The sequence below is a fragment of the Cyprinus carpio genome, chromosome B19 (genome assembly GCF_018340385.1).
Source record: "Cyprinus carpio isolate SPL01 chromosome B19, ASM1834038v1, whole genome shotgun sequence".
Taxonomy (NCBI): Eukaryota; Metazoa; Chordata; class Actinopteri; order Cypriniformes; family Cyprinidae; genus Cyprinus; species Cyprinus carpio.
The window spans coordinates 29,778,672-29,803,671 of NC_056615.1; the positions used below are offsets into that span (position 1 = coordinate 29,778,672).

General features: G+C 32.3%; 3 protein-coding genes and 1 pseudogene across 4 annotated transcripts in view; 2 read left to right on the forward strand and 2 right to left on the reverse strand.

The window, feature by feature from the left end:
- LOC109058849 (leucine-rich repeat and immunoglobulin-like domain-containing nogo receptor-interacting protein 1) overlaps window positions 1-3,280 on the reverse strand; it is an 11,661-nt gene extending 8,381 nt beyond the window's left edge. Inside the window, exon 1 of the mRNA XM_042745885.1 lies at window positions 2,955-3,280. The gene's annotated coding sequence lies outside the window, so the exon portion shown is untranslated. The remainder of the gene's footprint in view (window positions 1-2,954) is intronic.
- LOC109058809 overlaps window positions 1-25,000 on the forward strand; it is a 726,037-nt pseudogene that overhangs the window by 93,148 nt on the left and 607,889 nt on the right.
- Window positions 4,827-15,633, forward strand: LOC109058844 (procathepsin L-like). Of its 2 annotated transcripts, XM_042745889.1 has the most exons (9): window positions 4,827-4,845; window positions 5,519-5,639; window positions 6,656-6,774; window positions 8,570-8,692; window positions 10,082-10,228; window positions 11,217-11,441; window positions 14,052-14,217; window positions 14,316-14,421; window positions 15,165-15,632. In XM_042745889.1, exons 3-9 carry the CDS (start codon window positions 6,658-6,660, stop codon window positions 15,274-15,276), a joined length of 996 nt encoding a protein of 331 aa, XP_042601823.1. In that variant the 5' UTR covers window positions 4,827-4,845; window positions 5,519-5,639; window positions 6,656-6,657; the 3' UTR covers window positions 15,277-15,632. The 2 variants fall into 2 exon arrangements, with proteins under 2 accessions (XP_042601823.1, XP_042601824.1); XM_042745890.1 differs by lacking the exon at window positions 4,827-4,845 and having other exon boundaries at window positions 5,596-5,639; window positions 15,165-15,633.
- Window positions 16,444-25,000, reverse strand: part of LOC109058808 (glycerol-3-phosphate dehydrogenase [NAD(+)], cytoplasmic-like) — an 8,937-nt gene continuing 380 nt past the window's right edge. Inside the window, exons 2-9 of the mRNA XM_042745911.1 lie at window positions 23,866-24,043; window positions 20,725-20,865; window positions 20,154-20,292; window positions 19,963-20,070; window positions 18,525-18,529; window positions 17,655-17,888; window positions 16,897-17,003; window positions 16,444-16,798 (exon numbers count right to left, since the gene is read on the reverse strand). Coding sequence (XP_042601845.1) covers window positions 16,702-16,798; window positions 16,897-17,003; window positions 17,655-17,888; window positions 18,525-18,529; window positions 19,963-20,070; window positions 20,154-20,292; window positions 20,725-20,865; window positions 23,866-24,043 — 1,009 coding nt within the window. The 3' untranslated portion in view covers window positions 16,444-16,701. The remainder of the gene's footprint in view (window positions 16,799-16,896; window positions 17,004-17,654; window positions 17,889-18,524; window positions 18,530-19,962; window positions 20,071-20,153; window positions 20,293-20,724; window positions 20,866-23,865; window positions 24,044-25,000) is intronic.

Here is a 25,000-nt window from a genome sequence, read left to right on the forward strand (position 1 = left end):
TGAGTACTAAAAGTGATATAATAAGCATATCAAAACTAAATTACTATTAAACTAAATCTATAAAAAAAAAACATTTTTTTTACTTTAAGTTAACAAATGCTAACTGAAATAAGATAAAATAAAATTATTAATTAGTTGACCTTAGTTAATGCATTAACATTCAAGGCAAGTCAAGTTTATTTATATAGCACATTTTGTACACAATGGTAATTCAAAGTGCTTTACATAAAGCAAGAAAGTAAAATTATCATGAAGAAAAAATAACCTCAAAAAAAAAAACAAGCAATTTAAGAACTTTGAAAATGATTTAAAAATTGACTTAAAAAGAATTTAAGACAGTTTAAAAATAGAAAATGATTTTAATATAAAATATAGTGCAATACATAAAAAAATAGTGTAATCAGTTTGGACATCGCATAGAGCTCATTCAATAAATGCACAACTAAACAAATGAGCAATAGCTACATTTGCTATAGAAGTTATTAATCTTTGTTAAAAAAATACAAGTCTTAGTTAATGTTAGCTCATTAAATAACACAGTTGCAACTTTCAATTTTAACAATGTTGTTTATTACATATTGGAATACCTAAGATTAATGAATGTTCAGAAGAATTTTTCATTGGCAGTTTGTGTAACTAAAGAAGCCCTAATGTAAAGTGTGAATGAACAATAAAGAATCAAAACAATTTTCCAAAACAATATCTAGGGCATGTTTGTAATCCAGATGCTAAAAAAAAAAAAAAAAAAGTTTAAAAATAAATAGCCTATTAAATCTAAATATTTGGCTCTGTGATGAACACCATAGCAAATACACAAATCTTAATGGCTATTTAAAATTATTTTAAAATGGTTTAGAAAGTAGCAGCTGCTTTATTTATGGGGTTTACAGGGTAAGGGCTGCAGTTTAGCGCCATCTGCTGTCAGAGAGTGAATGTGCTTTCATTCAGTGCGTCTCTCACGTGTTCCTCATGTGCTTCTCATGCGTGCTTGTTTACATCAGAGCGCATGTTGTGCATTTTGAGCAGTTAATGGGAAAAATATTCTTTTAAAATGCATTCCAAATTCGGAAAAATTTGTAATATATAATTATTCACGGTATTTAGAATTGCCCACGATAACAATATCGTGCATATTCATTACCGCGATTCGCAATTACCAAATACCGGCACAAGTTAGTTGACATTATTTTTATTTATTTATTTTTATATAGATATTACCTCTATGTATTGGTATTGTTATACCAACAGATTAAATAAAATGGCATTTTCTTAAGAGAGTTCTCAAACATCAACTGTAATGTTATTTAATAGCTGTAAAATCTACATATTTTATTTCTCAAAAACCTAACAAAGTATTTATTAGTTATTTTCAATGCATCATTTAATAAAATGTAATAATTTAATATTTTTGTGCCCTGCATTTATTATAGTCAGTGTTATTTTATTATCATTGAGACACTATTATAGTTTTTATTCATTTTTAAATTAGTTGTTATTTTTAATATTTTCATTTTAATTTGACGTGTTTTAATTTGGTGAATTTAATTTGTAATTAAAGTTTTAGTTACTGTACTCTAATAACCCTGATCACAGTCTCTGTGAAGGACACAATGGTGATGGCTCCTGGTTTTCTTGTCGCTCTTTATAAAGCAGCTCTGGTCCAGTTCCAGTTTGACTCAGAGTTTTCTGGGAAGGAATGGGATCCGTCTGAGTGTCTGGTTACAGTCAGAGGTCACTCGATCCTCGAGCTCTGGAGGTGTTTCTCACACTCACATGAACAAACCACAGCACGCACATCACTCACTCAGCCCAGGTCAAAAAAAGTGTGTGTGTATGTGTGTGTGTGTGTGTGTGTGTGTGTGTGTGTGTGTGTGTGTTATAGTTGTGAAGGAGCTTTAATGATTTGCACAGGTATATTTGTAGCAATAGACAACAATACATTGTATGAGTCAAAATTATCCGTTTTTCTTTTATTCCAAAAATCATTAGGATATTAAGTAAAGATCATGTTCCATGAAGATATTTTGTAAATTTCCTACCGTAAATATATCAAAACTTAATTTTTGATTAGTAATATGCATTGTTATTACTTTCATTTGGACAACTTTAAAGGAGTTTTTCCACTGTATTTAGATTTTTTTGCTCCCTCAGATTCCAGATTTTCAAATAGTTGTATCTCAGACAAATATTGTCCTCCTAACAAACCACACATCAATGGAGAGATTATTTATTCAAAAAATATGGTTTTGTGGTCCAGGGTCACATATATATACATAAACACTAGATCTTTAAGTGCACTATTTACATATATTAAAAACAGAAATGAAAGTAACAAACTGTATAGAGTTAAAAATCTTTATATTAAAAATAAAAACTGCTACATATATTAAAAACAGAAATTAAAGTAACAAACTGGAAATCCTAAAATATGTTTTTTTTGCACCTCATATAGTGCGAGCAAACATTGTGTGTGTGTGTGTGTGTGTGTGTGTGTGTGTGTGTGTGTGTGTGTGTGTGTGTGTGTACAAACTAAAGGACGCCTCTTTCTGGGGGATTTTTTTCATTGTGAGATTATTTACCCCCTGATTTTCTCATCACAGTAATTAATAAAAATCTCTCTCAATCTGTCTGGAGACTATTTATATATAGAAAAGTAAACCCTGTATAACAAACACCATCATAAGGTACATTCAAATATTTAATAATAAATTAAATTATTCAATTAATTTCATAACACACCAATAATAAACTTTTTTTCAACAAATTAATACTTCAAAATCAACATTTAGTACATCGTTCATTCATTAAAATTAAAGCAAAATTTTGAGGTAAATGTGCAAGAAGCATTTAATGTCAAATATTGTTGCTAAAAACAATCTTTTGTACGCAGCCCATGTGTTGTGTTTGTCTTGAGCTCAGTGTTTATTAATGATTATCGGTGTATATCTCCTCACCTGCTGCCAGGCTCCACAGGTGCGTCCACCGGAGACCCCATCACACCCGAGAGAACTCCGTCAGAACCGAGAACTTCAAAGCGCAGACAAATATCCGCGTTCATGCTCACCAGCATCGGCTGCGCGGTCACGAGCGCCGCGGGGGCGCGCGGCGGGATTTATTTACTGAACATGAGCGGGGACGCGAGCCAAGACCGCGCATTACTTCAGCCGCGGAGGAAGATGGTGCACAAATCTGCACATTTAACGCTGTATTAATAAATAAATAAATGAGATGATGGAGAAATCGAGGTCTCGTGCCCTCTCTGTGTGTGTGTGTGTGTGTGTGTGTGTGTGTGTGTGTGAGAGAGTGTGTGTGTGTGTGTGTGTGTGTGTGTGTGTGTGTGTGTGTGTGTATATATATATATATATATATATATATATATATATAGAAGTATAAATGTGTGTGTATATATAACAATACTGTCAAATATATAATGTATAAATACTGTCAAACAATATATGTAGAAGTATAAAAATATATTTTTTAAATAATCATATATAAAATATAAAAAAAATACATATAGTATATTATGTAATATTGTCATCAAACAGGCCAGAAACACAGAGGTAAGTATGCAAAACAGCAGTCAGAAGGTGAGTAATATGCAGATGTAAAGGTTTCAGGTCTTTTAGGCCATGTCCACACGTACACAGATATTTTTATAAACAGAGTTTTCCTTCTGTTTTTAAAAAAAAAAAAAATCTCCATCCACATGAAAACACAAAAGCATGTTATGAAGCACCTTCAAGAGCATGCCAAGCCAACAGGTGGCAATATAATCTCAACCGTAAAGTCATGTTGGCCAATCAGAAGCCTGAAAAAGTTTCCAGCTGAGGCAGGCGCGGACAATCAGTGCTCTGGTGACTGGGATCTGGTGTGCGCTGGGGCTGATGACTGAGGTGACGGGGACTCCCTGCCAGTGCTGACATTACTCCCCCTCTCAGGGCGTCATGTGCGAACTGGAGCCCTATCTGAACTGGACTCAGAGCCCGAGGCCCTCCTGGAGCCATACATAGGAACTGCAGCCTTTTCAGGGAGTGACGTGGGGACAGGAGCCTCTTCAGGGCTGGACCCGGGGTCTGAGGTCCTCCCTGTGTTATACAAGGGAACAGCCGTCCTCTCGGAGCTGGACGTGGTAACAGGAGCCTTCCTTGGGCTAGACTCAGGATCTGTGGCCCTCTCTGTGCTGGACTCAGGATACGCAGGAGAGCTGGATGGGACCAGGGAGACTCAGGAGATGAAGGAGGGTTGGACGCCTTGTTGAACTCTGGAGAGCATTCTGGGGTGGACTCAACTCTGGTCAGGGGCTAGAGCCATCTCCCAACTCTGGTCAGGGGTCAGTGGTCTACTATCTTGTCCACCAGGTCAGCGCTGTTTGATTTCCATCTATGAGTTCGGGGGTAAATGGGAGGTAATGGGTGATCGGAGCCATTGGTTAGGAATGTGGAGGGTCCCAGTGTGGGATGAGCTGGAGGGGCAAGGTGTGTTTCAGAGGGGGCTGGATGAGGATGATTCTCATTCTTCTTAACTTCTACCTCAAAAGTAGAACCATTCAAATAAAGGATGAGATCAATCAACCCGACCAAGGGTAAACCACATATAGGTAGATAACAACGGAGCATTTATATTTGTTGGTCTGGTCTTCTGTCATCAAACAGGCCAGAATCACAGAGGTAAGTATGCAAAACAGCAGTTTTATTGACAGACAGCCTGTGTTAATGAGAAGCAACGATGAGGATCTGTGGCCCTCTCTGTGCTGGACTCAGGATACGCAGGAGAGCTGGATGGGTGATTTTGTGTTTCAGGTGATCCGGAGGAGCGAAGGAGAATTCTAGCATGAGTAAACAGGTAAGTAGCAATTTTACTAATTACTAATTTACTAATTACAAATCAGAAATTGAAAATATATTTACGGTAGGAAATTTACTAAATTTAATATATTTTACTTAATATCCTAATGATTTTTGGCATAAAAGAAAAATGGATAAATTTTGACCCATACAATGTATTGTTGGCTATTGCTACAAATATACCTGTGCTACTGATGACTGCTTCTGTGCTGCAGGGATACAGATATCATAGCACTGAATGATGATCATATAATGATATCTCCACAGTGTGAAGCAGGTGAATCTGAGCTGATACTGTCAGGTTGCTGAGTCAGATCCTCTCCATCTGTGCTCGTGTGTGTCATGCTGTGCGGCGTGTGTCGTTTGCAGTGATGTTGTGTGTTTGTTTTACAGTAACACCCGACATAGAGTAGTGCAGCGTCAGTTACACATTTGACAGGCATCAGCATCAGCATATCACACACTCCCGCGGCTGTCAAACGCTCAGTACAAATAACACACAACTCAACTAAGTCTTTGATCAGACCACCAGCAGAACTACTAGTGATGAGGGACTTAACAACCCATACTGAACTCTTCAACTGATCAGAATGAGTGGACACAGTCAGATAACTTGAGCAGCTGCTGGCCGAGCTCATCAATAATGAGCTGTAATTGTGTTCACATGACAGACAGAATCACACAGGAAACCAGAGAGAAGAAACTTCCTCTTTCAGACGCTGCTAAAGCGAAGGCAGTGCTGAAGAACGACAGAAGTGGTCCGTCTGCTCATCATCATCTTCACAGACGCCGGTAAGATCCAACATTAAAAACACATTCACGCTTTAGATTTATCAAACTGTATTTACAAACTATCTGTGTGATTGCTTGCTTTATGTATAGATTTGTTTAAATAATTTTTTTTACATTCTTTACTAGAAGAGTAGTTTTTTTTTTTTCATAACATACATTTTCTGAATGCCTTTTTAACATCTAATGTGGTAGAAATATATTGCAGATGGAAAAAAAACACATTACAAATGCATCAAATGTATATGTGTATCTGTTATAGTTCCTTTCTGCACTGTAATGAACCACAGAACCACTGTATATTAAAAAAAATATTTTCAAAATGTGAACAAAACAAAAATTATTGTAGTAGATTTTACATGAAAATACTATTTCTGTTTCTGTTCAAAATTTCACATTTATTTCAATGTGTTACTCCACGTTTCTTGTAATTATTTGTGAAATGTATTCATAATATGAGTGAAAATTGTTAATTACTTACACTTAAAATGTACTAAATACAAATGTACTCAAATCAATTCAATTATAAAAATTCATAAGTAAAATCATTTTTAAATATAAACAATCAAAATAAAACAGATTAAAAATTCAATCTTAAAAATGTAAAAAAATTAAATCTTAAATATGTAAAATTAAAATAATTCAAAATAAAAAACAATCTACATAAAACCCTAAATTAATTAAATCTTTAAAATGTCAAATTAAAATAATTACAAAATATAACAAACAATCTACATAAAAACTCTTGCTAAAATAATTAAATCATATAAATGTCTAGTTAAAATAAATACTTTTGAAATAAAAACAATAAAAATAAAACAAAAAATGAAAAATGTCAAATTAAAATAAATGTAAAATAAAAACAGGCAAAATAAAATTTACTTAAATAATATAATATATATTAAAGTGAAAACAGAAAAAAACGATTCAAATTCAAAATTGTAACAACTTTATTAGTGCATCAATAAAACTGAAATAATATCATATTTAAACAAATGCGTGTGTGTGTGTTTGTGTAGGTATGATCAGGTTTGTTCTGCTTCTGCTGTGTGTGTCGCTGGTCTGTTCTGAGATCAGACATCTGACTGATCAGTGGATGGCCTGGAAATCTCAACACAATAAGACCTACAGAAACACAGTGAGTACAAACACACACACACACACACACACACACACGATTAATCTATCTCTGTCGGTCGGTCTGTTTGCCGTTTGACCCACTGAACTGAAATCAGCAGAATGGGGTTTGTGATGCTCCAGCTGAGCAGTTCTCTAACGTTCAAGTGTCACCTCATATTTCTCATTAAAAACATGATCATTTAAACCCATAAGCACTGAGGATTGCTCCTGGAGTGCAGACACAATCAGCTCAAGTGGTGCTGTGAAATGATTAAATATAACGCAAGCGTGCAGGACTGTGATTGGTCCGGTCTAATCTGTTCTGAGAACTGTAACCGTCATGTAAAGCCAGCTGTTGTGTGTTGTGCACTAACACAGACTTAATGACTATTTTATTTTTATTTTTATTTCTTTATGTTTATGTAGTGTATTTTTTTTTTGTGCATTGAATGAATTGAGTTATGAAATAAAAACTGAATTGACTTGAGTTAATATTTGACACAATAGAAAAAATGAGGGGAAATGTGTGCAGACTTCAGAATCTCTCTGTCCAAAAGCAACAAATGATGATTATTTCAGATATTAGTGAATACAAAGTAGAAAATGTAATTCTGCCTGTTGATATCTAGTTTATAGTGTTTCAGATTTAATGCCGTACTACACCCAGGTGACTAATTACAGGACATTAAGACAAATGTTGTGTATTACAGGTTTTCTAAAAAGTTACTATTTAATATGCAAAAAAAAAAGGCATTTATCTACTTAAATACACACTAATTTCTTACATTTACAGAATAGAAATCTGAGGATTGTTTAAAATTCTTGTTTGGTTTTGTTGTCATATTGAGGAGATTTTGGATTTCTCTTTTTATCACTCCATAAATCAGAAAATACTGACAAAAGACAGAAACAAACACATTTCCGCTATGTTTTTAGGGGAAATTTTTTTTGTGTAAATCAGTTTGAATGATATATGAACAAACCCCTCAGTAAAAACCTTCAGAATATAGAGAGGAATAAAACTCTAAGTTTTGGTGTCTGAAAGTGCTGCTGAAGTGAAGAAAAAAAAACATTTTGTGCAAATAGTTGAAAAATAGATGCAAATAGATAAAGTCTAATTATAAAACCAGGTAAATGATATTTGAACAAACCCCTCAGTAAAATCCTTCAGATTATAGAGAGGAATAAAACTCTAAGTTTTGGTGTATGTAAGTGCTGCTGAAGTGGAGAAACAAATGTTTAAAGATATATGCTGTAACTGAAATATAGACGCAAATAGATAAAGTGCAATAATAAAATCAAGCAAATAAATATAAACAAACCCCTCAGTAAAAACCTTCAGAATATACAGAGGAATAAAACTCTAAGTTTTGGTGTATGTAAGTGCTGCTGAAGTGGAGAAACAAATGTTTAAAGATATATGCTGTAACTGAAATATAGATGCAAATAGATAAAGTGCAATAATAAAATCAAGCAAATAAATATAAACAAACCCCTCAGTAAAAACCTTCAGAATATTAGAGAGAAATAAAACTGTAAAATTTGGAGCATGTAAGTGCTGCTGAAATTGAGAAACAAACTTTTAAATATGTGAGATAAAGTGCAATAAAATAAACACTTAAATGTAAGAAACAATGGTTTTGTCTGTAGTGTCTTGTGGAAAACTATGTTAAATCCAGTGTCTAGTTCTTCCACAGAAACACTTTCCAGCAACTAGTAACTGGTTAGGAGTTGCATGAAGCCAGACGGAGACAGTGTTGTGTGGTTTATTGTGCATATGCATCAGTCGGTGAGCGTGTTTTGTTGTGTTCTAGAGAGAGGAGCGTCACAGGAGAGGCGTTTGGGAGCAGAATCTTCTGGATATTGTGAAACATAATGAGGAGACGACCGTTGGTCTGCACTCATACACACTGGGACTGAACCAGCTCAGCGACATGGTACTTTAACACACACAGTCATTCCTCAGAAGACTGCCTGTATAATTAGAGATGTAACAAGATGCTTCATCAGGAAACACCGTATATGGCCAAAGGAAGTCCCTCATTCTAACTAAATGAGCCAGTCACTGCTCTTAGAAGCTCCAGTTGCCATAGAAACAGTTGTAAGACTCATGAAATATGTGCTTTTTAAATCTGTGGTATATTAGCTGATTAGAATATTTTAAATAAAGATTGAAATAGACTAATCTCACATTGGCACAAAATTTAAATAAGTAATTTAAAAATAAAAACAATCTACATAAAAATGCTTACCAAAAGGTAATTAAATCATGAAAAATGTTCAAATTACCAATAATTGTAAACACTAAACAACAAAATAAAAACACCTACTCATATTAATTATAAACATTTTTAAATTAAAATAAAAACAATCTAGCAAAAAATGTATTTAATTAAAAAAAAAATAATAAAAAAAAAACTAAAATTTAATTTAAATAATTAACATTTCAACAGTTAAATAACATTTATTTTAATTAAAATAAATGCTTAAGAAATAAAATACAAAATAAAACATTTACTGAAATTAATTAAATCATAAAAAATTACAAATAATTAAAATAAAACACACTCAAAATAAATTATAAAATAAATAACTAAAAAATTATTACAATTAAATACATTTCAAATTAAATTATTTAAAATTAATTTTTCAAAGCACAAGCAATTAAAACAATTTTAAAATGAATAAATATTATATATAAATAAAATACATTTATGTCAGATGTAAAATGAAATCAAACTGAAATGAATAAAAGGAGAAAAAATACCTGCCAGTGTATTAAAAAAATTAATTAGATTAAAAGAGCAAACTTTTTTTAGCAGATGTGTCATGTCATGTCATTCACACCTCAGATGTGAGAAAGTCTCATGAACTTGGGTGTGTAAAGCTGTGGAAAAGTGTGACTGAAGAAGGGAGAATACAGACAATAAAACACAGACCTAAAACACACTCAGTATTCAGACAAATGAATATTAAAATATGAGTAGAGAGGAGAAAAAACAAACCTAAACCTAACCCAACAGAGTCGGGCCACCTTGATATGTTTTTCAAAATATAACCCAATTATAATGAAATCGAGAAATCTTTTCATTAAAAACTACTAACATCATGAACAAATCAAATACGTTTTGATAAATTAAATAATATTTTGAAGTATAAACAAATCAGCATTATACACCCTTAATTTTGATCAGTTTGACTTCTTGTACCATTTACATTTTAAGTACACCTACTGTATCTTGATTACATTTTTTTCATAGACTGTCTTAAGTGCAGGTCAAAGGTCAGATGAATTGAGTTGTGTGTGTGTATGTGTGTGTGTGTAGACTGCAGATGAGGTTAATCAATTGAATGGTTTACTGGAGGAAGATTTTTCCGATGTCAATGTAACATCCCCGCCTCCATCACACCAGCCCCCCCCACCGCGAGTCAACTGGACGGAGCACGGGATGGTCAGTCCTGTCCAGAACCAGGTGTGTGTGTGTGCTGCTGTACTAAGAGTTTGATCACAGAAATGTAATATTGTACATAATTTCTAATATTATTAATAGTTATTTAAATTCTAATATTCAGATTTTTATGAAATATAATTTTTTTTATTTTTATTATTTGCTTTTTTTTTATTATTGAAATTTGCAAACATTTAAATATTATATTTTTTATTTTTTTATTTTTTTTTATCGTTTTTTAATTATTATTTTTATTTTAAGACCTCTAACACTAACTTATTTTTCTATTCTATCCGTGTTCTTTTTATTTATATATACCTGAATGTAATAAAAAGCCCCTTGCTATGTGTACTGTGTTAAGCTAGCTGAGACTTGTTATAACACTTGTATCATTGCTCTTAGTTGATTTTGTAAGTTGTAAGATGTTGTGGTGGTTTGTGATACAAATATATACATATTTGTGATCAACTTTTCCTATTATTTTTCGATTCAACAAAACCAAAATTCAAACAAACAAAACAGGGAAGGGGGAGCAACAGACATATCAATATTTTTACAATCTGAAAGAAGAAGAAGAAAAAAAAAAACAGCCTTTTTATAGTCATTTCTTTGTATAATCCAAATTTTGGTAGAAAAACATTGCCATGCATCAATGGTACTAGCTTTAGCCCTGTTCATTCGTGCTGTGAATCCAAAATGTTTTTGCACACATGTGAGGAGTAAACTAGTTTTGTATTATTGTCTTCTTTGCAGCTGTAAAACCCATTTTTATTAAATTATTAATTATTATTATTCTTAATATAAACATGTCTGTTCGCATAAATATATTTATCGTTTTATATTATTATTATTAATAATTATTTTAGTTATTATATGCCTATTTTATATATATAATTCAAATATTGTACATGTATTATAATTTTTTATTTTATTAATAATTATTTTAGTTGTGGTATGCTTATTTTTATATATAAATCTAATATTTTATATAATATAATGTGTGTGTTTTCAGGGCCCGTGTGGCTCGTGCTGGGCGTTCAGTGCCGTTGGTGCTCTGGAGGCTCAGATGAAGAGAAGAACCGGTTCTCTGGTCCCATTGAGTCCTCAGAACCTGCTGGACTGCAGTGTGAGTCTGGGGAACCGCGGCTGCAAAGGCGGATATCTGAGCCGAGCTTTTCTCTACATCATCCAGAACAAGGGCATTGACTCCAACACCTTCTACCCGTATGAACACAAGGTACTGCAGAACGTAATGGAGTTTGATTCAGAGCCTTCAGCTTCACTACATCAGTGTTCATGGTCATACTACAATATAAATCAGGGATTCCCAAACTGAGGTGGTAAAACTGATGGAAAGCTATAATTAAAAAACAAAAAAAAAAAATATATATATATATAATATATATATATATATCATTTTAAAAATACAAACACTTACCAAAAAAATATGTATATCATAAAAATGTAACATTAAAATAAATTAAAAAAAACTATGTAATGCACTTAAAAAATCTACATAATACAGTATTGTTGTTGTGACATTGTAGTGATATTGTAGTGCCGTTGTTGCGATGAAGTGATGTTGTTTTCTGATGTTTGTAGTGGCAATGTTGTGACATTGTGTGTGTTTCTACCCGTATGAACACAAGGTACTGCAGAACGTTAGTACTGTGACATTGTAGTGGCATTTTTTTGATTGTGTTGTTGTTTTTGTATTTTGTGTTGTTGTTTGGTTGTTGTGTTGTTGTGATGTTGTTTGTTTTTTTTTTTGTTGTGGCGTTGTAGTAACATTGTTGCAGTGTTGTGGCGTTGTAGAGGCACTTTTGTGACATTGTAGTGGCGTTGTTGTTACATGTTGAGTTTTTGTTGAAGTTGTTTGTTTGTAGTGGTGTTTTTTGTGACTTTTTGTTTTTTTTTTGAATTGTAGTTATGTTATGACATTGTAGTCGCATTGTGATGTAGTGACGTTGTGATGAAGTGACGTTGCAGTGGTGACACTGTAGTGTTATTGTTGTGACATTGTAGTGGTGTTGTGACGTAGTGACACTATTTGTGATGTTGTTGTGGCATTGTTGTGACATTGTTGTGTGATGTTGTGGTGTTGTGACATTGTTGTTGTGATGTTTTTGTTGACACTGTTGTTGTGATGTTCTGTGTTTTTTGTGATTTTGTTGTTGTTTTGTTGTTGTTGTGTTGTTGTTGTGTAGTTGTAATGTTGTGACTGTTGTGTTGTAGTGGCATTTTTGTGACATTGTAGTGGTGTATTTGTAACATTGTAGTGGCATTTTTGTAGCATTGTAGTGACTTTGACATTGTAGTGGTGGCGCTGTGTCATTGTTAGGTTGCAGTGATATTGTTGTGTTGTAGTGGCATTGTAGTGACATTGTTGCAGTGTTGTGGTATTGTAGAGGCACTTTTGTGACATTATAAGTGAAGTGACATACAGCCAAGTATGGTGACCCATACTCAGAATTCATTTAACCCATCCAAAGTGCACACACACACACTGTGGACACACACCCGGAGCAGTGGGTATCATTTATGCTGTGGCGCCAGGGGAGCAGTTGGGGGTTCGGTGTCTTGCTCAAGGGCACCTCAGTCGAGGTATTGCCAGCCTGAGACTCGAAACCCACAACCTTAGGGTTAGGAGTCAAACTCTCTAACCATTAAGCCACGACTGTTGTTGTGGCATTGTGGTGTTGTTGTGATGGTGTAGTGGCATTTTGTGACATTGTAACGTTGTTGTGACAGAGTAGTGATGTTGTTGTGATGTTGTAATGGCATTTTTGTGTGACACTGTTGCATTGTAGTGATGTTGTGACGTTGTTGTGGCATTGTAATGGTGTTGTTGTGATGGTTTAGGGATTTTTTAGTGACGTTGTGACGTTGTGGCGTTGTTGTGGTGCTGTAGTGACGTGGTAACATAGTTGTGATGTAGTGTCGTTGTTGTGATGTTGTTGTAATGTTGTGATGTTCTTGTTGTGACATTGTAGTGGCATTGTTGTGTGATGTTGTGGTGTTGTGACATTGTAGTGACACTGTTGTTGTGATGTTTCTTGTTGTGACAGTGTTGTGATGTTATGATGTTGTGGCATTGTGGTGTTGTTGTGATGGTGTAGTGGCATTTTGTGACATTGTAACGTTGTTGTGACAGAGTAGTGATGTTGTTGTATGTGATGGTGTAATGGCATTTTTGTGTGACACTGTTGCATTGTAGTGATGTTGTGACATTGTTGTGGCATTGTAATGGTGTTGTTGTGATGGTTTAGGGATGTTTTAGTGACTTTGTGACATTGTTGTGGCGTTGTTGTGGTGCTGTAGTGACGTGGTGACATTGTTGTGATGTAGTGTCGTTGTTGTGATGTTCTTGTTGTAATGTTGTTGTGATGTTCTTGTTGTGACATTGTAGTGGCGTTATTGTGTGTGATGTTGTGATGTTGTAGTGACACTGTTGTTGTGATGTTCTTGTTGTGACAGTGTTGTGATGTTATGATGTTGTGGCATTGTGGTGTTGTTGTGATAGTGTAGTGGCGTTTTGTGACGTTGTAATGTTGTTGTGACAGAGTAGTGATGTTGTTGTGAGATGTTGTAATGGCATTTTTGTGTGACACTGTTGCATTGTAGTGATGTTGTGACATTGTTGTGGCATTGTAATGGTGTTGTTTGTGATGGTTTAGGGATGTTTTTAGTGACGTTGTTGTGACATTGTTGTGGCTAGTGACATTGTTGTGGTGCTGTAGTGACGTGGTAACATAGTTGTGATGTAGTGTCGTTGTTGTGATGTTGTTGTTGTAATGTTTTGTGATGTTGCTGTGATATCGTTGTAATGTTGTGGTGCATTTTGCAGCAGGGTGTGTGTCGATACTCTGTGACGGGAAGAGCTGGATATTGCTCAGGTTTCCGGATTCTTCCACGTCACAATGAGGTGGCCCTGCAGTACGCCGTTGCTACTATTGGACCTGTGTCTGTCGGTGTCAACGCCAAACTTGCTTCCTTCCACAGATACAGAGGCGGTGAGACATAAAATATATCACACACACCTGTCTATCTGCTTTCAGTCCACACACACACGCACGTACGTTTATCCTAAATGATAAATGTGTGTATTCAGGAATCTACAGCGATCCGAAGTGCAGCTCTGGACTGATCAATCATGCAGTCCTAGTTGTGGGATATGGCTCAGAAAATGGACAAGACTACTGGCTGGTGAAAAACAGGTTCATTTACACTTGATAAAAAATGCTATGTGACAGTTTTGACTTTTTATAATATTTGTAATAATTACTTTATATTATTAATATTTTTATGAAATATAATGTATATTTGTTTTCACTTATTTCAATTGTATTTATCTTTGCTATAATATAATATTTTATATTTATTGTAATTCTCATAATAATTATTGTTTTAATTGTAATTTAATATTTTTCATGAAATCTAAAAAACACTTTTATACTTATTCCTGCAATATGATCAACAACTATTTAATCGCCTATAATATTAATATTTGTATAAATATAAATGACTTATTTTACATTTTATAATATCTATATAATAACCTCGGGCGGTTTTTATTAATGATTAATTTGATTACTATATTTATATTTGTATACATAAAAATATTTTAGATTTATTATAATTTTATAATATTATTAATGATTGTTTTAATTTTAGGTTCATCCTTTTATTAACAGTATTTTTTAACAACACTTTATATTATTATTATTATTTTAGTTATAATATGCATATTTTATATGCAATACGATATTTAATATTATAATTTCTAAATATAATTTGTAATTTTTTATAATAATATTTTCATAAATATACTGCTTTATATTAATTTATGTAATAATCAGCCAGCTTCAATAGCTGTGAGTTGATGTATTTCAGTGTAAGCTCTAATGACCTCTAGTGTTGAAAATATGAAATGATGATTGATGATTTCTTTCTGTCTCAGCTGGGGAACCGCATGGGGTGAAAATGGCTTTATCCGAATGGCACGAAATAAAAACATGTGTGGAATATCCAGCTTCGCCATTTACCCCACCATCTCCTCCGACCGCATCTGATCTTCCTGTCTGAGACACTGGAGCAGGAAAACCTTCCTGAATATGCATTGATTTTCTTTAGTTTCCATCACAGCTCAAAACCCATAACAAAAGCAAAGCACAGCTTTACAATAACCATTTTCAATTGATATTATTGGAAAAAAAAGTTGATACTGTTTTTAATATTTATACTTTTAGGGGGAGGAGCACTCTCATTCAAAAGAGCATTTGATACGACAAAAATGTCAATACTGTGATCAATATTTTTCCAATCAAGAATATAATTAAACATCGACATTAGAGATCCATTACATTTAATAAATTGGAAATCAACATATAAAATAAAAAAAATTAAAGATAAATTAAAATATTTAAATGTAAAATGAAAAAAATACTTTTGATATAAAAACTATTGCAATTATTAAATCATAAAAATGTTATGTCTTTAATTGAAACATTGAAATTAGAGATTCAGTGTTTTATGTGGCTAATGAAGAAAAATAAGTCTTACGTTTGATTAAAATGATTAAGCAGCATGGCTTTTTGCATTTATTTCCATTCCATTATCTCCATTTATTATTAATGTTAAAAATATTAGAATTAAATGATACAAGGTTTCTGGAGAAAAAAAAAAAAAGTGTACAAAAAAACTAACAAAAAAAAAAAAAAAAAAAAAAAAAGAAGAGATCTTTATGCACGAAACTGTGCTTATTTGGTTACTTGGTAAAACTATTCATAACTCATGAAAATGTCTTTATAATTTAAACACTGAAATTAGAGATTTACCATTTTTGTAAAAAGTTTAAGAAGGAAAATAGTTATAATTATAATTATAATACCCATATTTTTTATAAATATAATATTTTATATCAAATTTAAAATTTCTATAATGTATTTATTTTAATTATAATATTCATAATTTTATAAATATAATATAATATGTATTATCATTCTTATAATATTATTCATAATTATTTTTATTATAATATTCTTTTTTTTTAATGTATGTCTTTAAATAATTAAAACATTTAAATTAGAGCTCGATTGTTTTACATTTACATTACATTTCCATTTAGTCATTTAGCAGATGCTTTTATCCAAACTGGCTTATGTGGCTCATGAAGAACAATAAGTCTAATTTTGTGTTTGTGTTGACTGCTGTAAGAATAAATGAAGCTCAAAGTCTGATTAAAATGATTAAAATAAGCAGCATGGCTTTTATTGTTTGTGTTATAAAGTATTACATTTAATACTTCTCTTTAATACAATTGTAGTCAAAACTGCAAATATAAAATGCTGCACATGTGCGTTTACCAGCGTTACAGTCCTGAGTCAGAAATTACACAAATATTACTACTCATCGTACTGGACTTGTGATTAATTTTTTGTTAGACGTGAGGTGTGAATGAAGCTCAGTAGTGTGTGGATCGGGTCGGACCGGGTCGCTCACATGTGTTCTGGATGGTTCTGAAGGCAGCTGATGAACTCCTTCACCCTGCGGCCCTCAAAACAGATCTGATAGACGGAGACGAACAGAGGAAACCTGCACACACGCCAACACATACACATACAGACGTCAGACACACACTGATGATGATGATGATGTCATGGCGATGCAGTGATGATGTCACTCAGACTCACTTGTCCACCATGTTCTTCTTCTGGAGGATCTTGTAAAACCTCTGCGGACGTCTGGGACCCTGGAGCTTCTGACCGTTCAACATCTCAGCTTCCAGCTCCACTATTTGACTAATGAAAAACAGAAATTAATATCACATTCAAATCACACAAAACTGGATTCAATTTCCTTAATTAGTTAATTAATTCACTAGCTTTGATGCTGAATTTTCCGGTTCGCTTGCTCCATCTAGTGGCCACAGTCTACAGAAACTACATTTCATGTCATTTTCTCTAGGGGCTGTTTACATTACAATTATTTGGAAAAAATTGTAAGGGTAAATAAAACAAAAAATATAATTTATCAAAGCTACACACACACACACACATATATATAATTAAATTATATAAAATGTCTGGACAAAAAATAAAGTATATGTATGTGTATATATATATATATAGCATAATTTATTATAAAATTATGCTAATTTTATAATACAATTATTGCTTAAATCTCGTAGATAAGAGGTGCTAAAAATCGTTTGTAAATCATTGTCAAAAAAGCTGCATAAATAATGATTATATTTTATTCTAATTAAATGATAAAGATGTCTGGACAAAAAAAGGAAGATGTGCAATCATAATGCTCTGGGTCATATTGACCATCAAAAAGCTTGAGTATGAGGGTTAATAACAGATGATGCACATATTAAACTGCACAGTGGTGACCTGCGTCACTGGTAAAAATAAACCCATTTGGGATGCAGGTGTCTGAGTCGGACCTTCTGCGAGCGAGCGAAGGCCTCGGCCACGCGACGGTTGCGTCCTCCGTAGCAGGTGGTGATGAGGTCGGCCACACCGCAGCTCTCCAGGAAGGTGGCGGAGATGACGGCGCTCTTGCAGAAGAGTTTGGAGAAGGCCACCATCTCCATCAGCCCCAGCCGGATCACTGCAGCTTTAGTGTTGTCCCCGAATCCCAGACCGTCACAGAAACCTGCGCCCACCGCCACGATGTTCTGACACACACACAACAAACACACACCACACCATAATACACACACACACAACATATACCAACACACACACACACATTAATACACACCCAATATACACCACACACCAGACCAGACGCTCAGCTGCAGCCAGACATTCACATGCTCAATCTTTTATAAAAATGTTAAACGAGGGATCGTGAAGACTGCATGTTTTTATTTAGTCCTGCCTTGAGCAAGTTTTTTAAGGCACGACTGGTGTAAACTGTACTTATTTTGTCTTTTGGGAAGAACATTGTTGCTCAATCTTTCATTTTTCCATTGTTCTTCTACGTTTTCAAAATTATGACATACTAAGTCAGAATTATGACATAAAATCATAATGAGCTTGTATATCAGCAATGACTGTATCTCATAATTACAACTTTTCATCTCATAATTATAATTTTAATTTTGTCATAATTATGAGTTTTTGTTATAATTATGTCTTTTTATCTTATTTTGTTTTGTGATATTTAGACTAATGTGATCATTTCTTTTCTTGACTTTGAATTTGGCTTTTTATCTCAAAATTTATATCTTTGTCATAATTATGTCATAATTATATCTCATCATTTTGACTTTTTCATGTCATAATTGTGAATTTTTCTCATAATTGACTTTATCTCATAATTTTATTTTTTGCATAATTATGACTCATCTCATTATTTTGACTGTTTGTCACAATTATAACTTTTTTCTCATATCATATATTTTTGTCATAATTTTGACCATTTCTCATAATTTAGATTATCTCATCATTTTGACTTTTTGTCATAATTATGACTTCATCTCATAATTTTGATTTTATGCCATAATTGTTTTTTTATCTTATAATTTTGATTGTCATAATTATGCATTTTTATCTCATAGTTTTTACTTTTGTCATAATTAGGAGTTCATATCTCATAGTTTAGATTTTTTTCTCATAATTTAGATTATCTCATAATTTTGACTTTTTGTCATAATTATAACTTTTTAATTTTTGATTTTTATCATTAATTTCGATTTTTTTATGCCATAAATTATGACTTTTTATCTCATAATTTTGACTTTCATAATTATGCATTTTTATCTAATAGTTTTGACTTTTCTCGTAATTAGGAGTTCTTATCTCTTAATTTTAACTGTTCATTTCATAATTTAGATTTTTTTTCTCATAATTTAGATTATCTCATAATTTTGACTTTTTGACATAATTATGACTTTTCATCTCAAAAATTTAGATTTTTTATGATTTCGATATTTTTATTATGCCATAATTATGACTTTTTATTTCAATTTATTTTTTATTTAAATTTAATTTAAATTTTAAAATTTAAATTTAATAGTTTTGACTTTTGACATGGTTTTGTTTTCTTATATTTTTAAATTTTAATCTCGTAATTTTGACTTTTTGTCATAATTATGACTTTTTATATCATTATTGTGATTTTATGCCATAATTGTGACATTTTATCTCCTAATTTTGATTGTCATAATTAGGAGTTTTCATATCATAGTTTTGAGTTTTTTATCATACTCAGGAGTTCTTATCTAATAATTGTAAATGTTCATCTCATAATTTTGATTTTATGCCATAAATATTACTTTTTATCTCATAATTTCGATTTAATCCCATATCTCATAAATTTGATTGTAATCATAATTATGCATTTTTATCTCATAGTTTTGACTTTTGTCATACTTAGGCATTCTCATCTCATAATTTTAACTGTTTGTCTCATAATTTCGAATCTTTCCTCATAATTTAGATTATTCTCATAATTTTTACTTTTGTCATAATTATGATTTCATCTCATAATTTCGATTTTGTGCCATAATTATTATATATTTTATCTCATAATTTTGATTATCATAATTTGGAGTTTTCATTTCAGTTTTGACTTTTGTCATAATTTTGACTTTTATATCATAATTTAAATTGCATGTCAAAATTATAATGTCTTATCTCATAATTGTAATTTACCAAAGCGTCCATAGGACATAACATTAGCAATCTGAATAAGACGAAACCCCCTGATCCACAGCATCACGTGTGTATCTCAGTTACCTTCACGCGCTCCACACAGCTCCACCGTGTCGCTACCTTTCACCACAGTGATGCGGAAGTTTGGTGTCTGCAGAAGTTCTTTGAAGATCTTGCCATTGGATTCATTAGTGGCTCCTGAAACACACACATACAACAGTCATAAAACACCGGTCAAGTGCTCTGCAGGTTTCTCACAGGAAGTGATGTGTCACACACACCGATGGTGGTCTCGCAGAACTTCTCCTCGGCCACCTCGGTGGCAATGTTGGCGCCCATCAGCACACTGACCTCAATCTCCAGCTTGGACCTGATGATGTCAGAAATCAGGGTCAGTCCATCCGGACCCTCATCGATACCCTAAACACACACACACACACACACCAAGAGAATGGACTAAAAAATACTATGTGAAATAGTAAACACTGTGCAGAAAATTCATGTTTTTATTTGGACATTTACAAAAAAAATTTTTAAATAATTAAATAATTACATTTTTTTTTAATAATAATAAATAAAAGTATGTATTTTTTAATAATAGCATTTTTTTAAGTAAAATTTACAAATCAGCCATGATCGAGTAGTCTTTGCTAAAAAAAAAAATAGGGAATATACAGCTTATATTCTAAATGATGTTCTAATATTTGCATTATTTATGTAGAATGAAAATTATGCATCATTTCTAGATGACTATTGTCTAGTACCATGAAATTCACTATTAAAGAATATATTATTATAGAATAATATATTAAAGAATAAAAGAATAAATTATATTAAAGAATAAATTCACACTTTAATGAGGGAGATGCCGATGGCTCCAGGTTTTACGTGAGGTTTCATCTGGTCACAGATTTTCCCAATAAACTGATGAGGAATGACAAAGATCAGGAAGTCGGCTCCGCTTGTGGCCTCTGTGACGTCAGGAACAGCCACCTGAGGAAACAGAAGAGATCTGAACCTTGATCCCGCTCTCAGCAGGGGCTCTACGGCTCTTACTGATGGAAATCAGCTCAAAGACAGTGGGTAACAGGCTTTACATGGTCTCTAGCTGGACATGAGCTGCTTTAAATCAGTGCTTCTCAACCTTCATAACAATGTTTGAAGGTCCCTCATACTACTTCATCCAGTGTTTCTGATTCAATTATGACAAGGCTCAAAAATGTCTCAAAATTCCAACATTTTTGGTCATAATTATGATTTTTATCTCATTATTATGTATTTTCATCTTATAATTTCAACATCAACTGTTTATAACATAATTTGACTCTTTATCTCATAATTTCAACATTTTGTCAATTATGACTTTATATCTGATAATTATAAATTTTTATCTCATAATTATGACTTTCGATGCCATAAATATGACTTTATAATCTTATAATTTTACTTTGCATAATTTAGTTTTTTATTTTATAATTTCAAATGTTACAATCTACTTTTTATCATATTATTTCGACTTTTTAGTCATATAAATTTGTCACAATTATGACATTTATCTCATAATTATGACTTTTAATGCCATATGACTTTTTAATCTCATAATTTTGTCATTTTTAATTTTTATCTCATAATTTCAACTGTTATAATCAATTTTTATCACAATTTTGACTTTTTATCTCATAATTTAAAATTTTGTCAATTATGACTTTATATCTCATAATTATTATTTTTTTATCTCATAATTATGACTACCATAAGTATGACTTTCGCTACCATTAGTATGACTAATCTCATAATTTCACCTTTTTGGCATAATTTCTTTTTTTTTTTTAGCTCACAATTTTCCAGCTACACTGGCTTCCTGTCTGCTATTGGATACAATATATAACTTTGCTGCTTACTTATAAAGCACTTCATAATCTGGCACCTTTTTATCGCTCAAATCTTCTTCAATTGTACACTCCTACACGTTCTTTGAGATCATTCTCTGCAGACTTACTGAGAGTGCCAAATTTTAAATGGAGTTCCTTTGGTGGTAGGGCTTGCAGTGCCAAAATTATGGATCTCTTTGCCACTGCATATCCGCCAGCTGAATCCCATTTCCCTTTTTAAAGATCAGATTAAAACTCATTTGTTTAGAGTAGCTTTTAGTGATATGATTGATTGATTTGTATTTTTGTCTGTTTTGTAGCTTTGTACTTTGTATTGCTTTTGTATTTTATTGCTTTCCTTTTATGATGTACCATGATCTTAATTGTCTTGAAAGGCGCCTAAAAATTTAAAGTATTCATTTCAATTGTTATTAACTACTTTTTATCATATTTTGACTTTTTAATCTTGTAATTTTGTCATAATTATGACATTTTGTCTAAATGTTATAATCAACTTTTTATCACCTAATTAAACATTTTTATCTCATAATTTTGACCTCATCTCATAATTATAAATTTTTATCTAAATGTTATAATCAACTTTTTTTTAATCACAATTTTTAATTTTCTCAGAAATTTGACTGTTATAATTATGACTTTTTTAATATTCGACTATTAATTTTTAATCTCATAATTATGACTTTTAATACCATAAATATGACTTTATAATAATTATAATATATATTTTTTTTCATTATTTCACCTTTTTATCTCATAATTTATCTGTTATATTGGTTACTGGGGGTGGGGGGTGTTTTCATTTTTACTTGAATCTTCTTCTTTTTTGATTAAGTTTTAATTATTTTTTAATAAAATTAACAATCCTGATCATCTTGGACCAGCAACAACTTAGTATGACCCATTCTGTTCCAGCGGGTAGATCAAGCTGAATGATTGCTGCACCACTTTCATTATTCCTTCAGCTTTGACCTGGTTAATTATAGCCTGTTTGCGTTCACGTTTGCTCATTTATCTTCTCCCATCATGACCTCTGCCTCACTTATTCAGTGTTTGTTTCACTTACATATGAATCATTATTAATCTGTCTCATGATGTTGTGTAATTCTGCGGCAGTAACATGTAGATGCGTGTAAAGGTGATCTGTGCAAAGTTCAGCACTTTAATCTGTGTGTAAACCTACTGATAACCAGCTCACATCTAACACTTTCTCAAAGATACCACGCACGCTATTACCTTCTGAACTAGATCACAAATCAAGCACGTTCCAGCTGAAATATCTAAATTAATGTATGAAAATGCTCTGAACGTTTTTTAAATGTTCTAAAAATGTTTCGTCTTGGTTAAGCGAACATTCCATTTTATCATTTTGCTAACATTGTGACAATGTTACTTTTGAATGCTCTCTGAACACTCTAAAAAAAAGTAACATTCAAAAAATATTAGATGCATGTTCACTTGTTTAAGAACAAAAAAAAAACATTCCATGACTGATGTATAAATAATGTTTTTGCAGTGTTTCGAGAACATCATTAGACATTTTATTAATGTAACTGGAAGAACGTTTGTTCGTAACTTTTTAGAGAACCTTTCCAGAATGTTAGCCAAAAGTTGTAATATGTTTTAAGAATGTTTTGCTGACGTTCCCATTACATTCTCGTGAAAACAATATTTCTGAATCTTCTCTCAAAGTTCAAAATGTCCAGTTTTTTAATGTTTTAAAAAATATTTTTTGCTGAGATATGCGAACGGCAACAGAGCATTCCATTTTATAATTTTGCAAACATTATGGGAACTTTTAAATGTTCTCTGAAATTTCTGGAAAACATTTATTGAACGTTAGATGAGTTTTCAAATTAAATGCTTTCAGAAAAAAGTTACATGAACAACGTATAAATAATGTTTTTGTGTAATGCTTTGAGAACATTCTTAAATGTTCTGTCAAAAAAAAAAGTTTGTTCATAACTTTGAGAGAACCTTTCCAGAACGTTCTGAGAACACTCTCTGTTTGCTGGGGTCATACAGGTCAAACATCTTCGAATTACCTTGGAGTACCATCAAAATACCGCGTTTCCATCACTGTACTATTAAGAGAAACACACACCACATTTTTTTTTTGTTTGTTTTGTGTCAGATATTTGACGTTCTCGTGTTCGGTGTTGATGATCTCGGTGAGTTTGCGTCCGTCAATCATCTCCTCATAGACCCACATCTTCACCATCGGATCGAAGCGGTTCGACGCTTTCACATTGTGCCCGATGATCTTAGCGATGGCAGAACCCCTGACCAACACACACACACACACACAAACACATCACTGACCAAGAAACAACACATTATGACAGCCACTGTGTAAGCGAATATATTTCAACAACAAAATGTTATAATTTAGAAGTTAATTTAAAAACTGCATTATTTGCGATTTACATGCTTGCATACAATTTCTAAGTTGAATGTTGATTTAAAAATAAATAGTAATTTACATTACATTTAGTCATTTAGCAGATGCTTTTATCCAGTGAGGACAATAGAAGCAATCAAAATCAACAAAAGAGCAATGATACACAAGTGCTATAACAAGTCTCAGCTAGCTTAACACAGCACACGTACCAAGGGCTTTTATTACATTATATAATAAATAAAAAGAACACAGATAGAATAGAAAAATAAGTTAGTGTTAGAGGTAATTAATCTTTATTTATTTAAATAGCAACTTAATTTAAATCTGGGCTCTTACAGTACAGTACAGCTTACAGTAATGTAAAAGAGCTCCCTATAGTTTAGAGCAGAAGCTGAGGTAGATTTTTAATTATGACTGAATTTATATAAAGAAAGAGCTTTTTTTTTCAATAAATCACAGTTTAATAAAAAGAAATAGCAATTTTACGTTTACTTTCCCGAACCCATGTCAAAACCAAGGTATGTACCGATACTTTATTTTATATATATATGATATATATAGATATATATATATATATAATATATATATATATATATATATATATATATATATATATATAAAATTCCTCTTTTAGATATTTTAAAAAAATATTTACATACATATACATTAAGACGATACATTATACATTTGAAAATATATATTTTCGCCATAGGTAGGCGACACAAATTAAAGACTACAGCTGTTCTTAGTAAATGTGTGTGTGAGAAGCTTCAGAATCAGGTTTACTACAGTAAATATGCTACCATGTGCAAAAAAACTGTGTTCTGGTAAGATATTC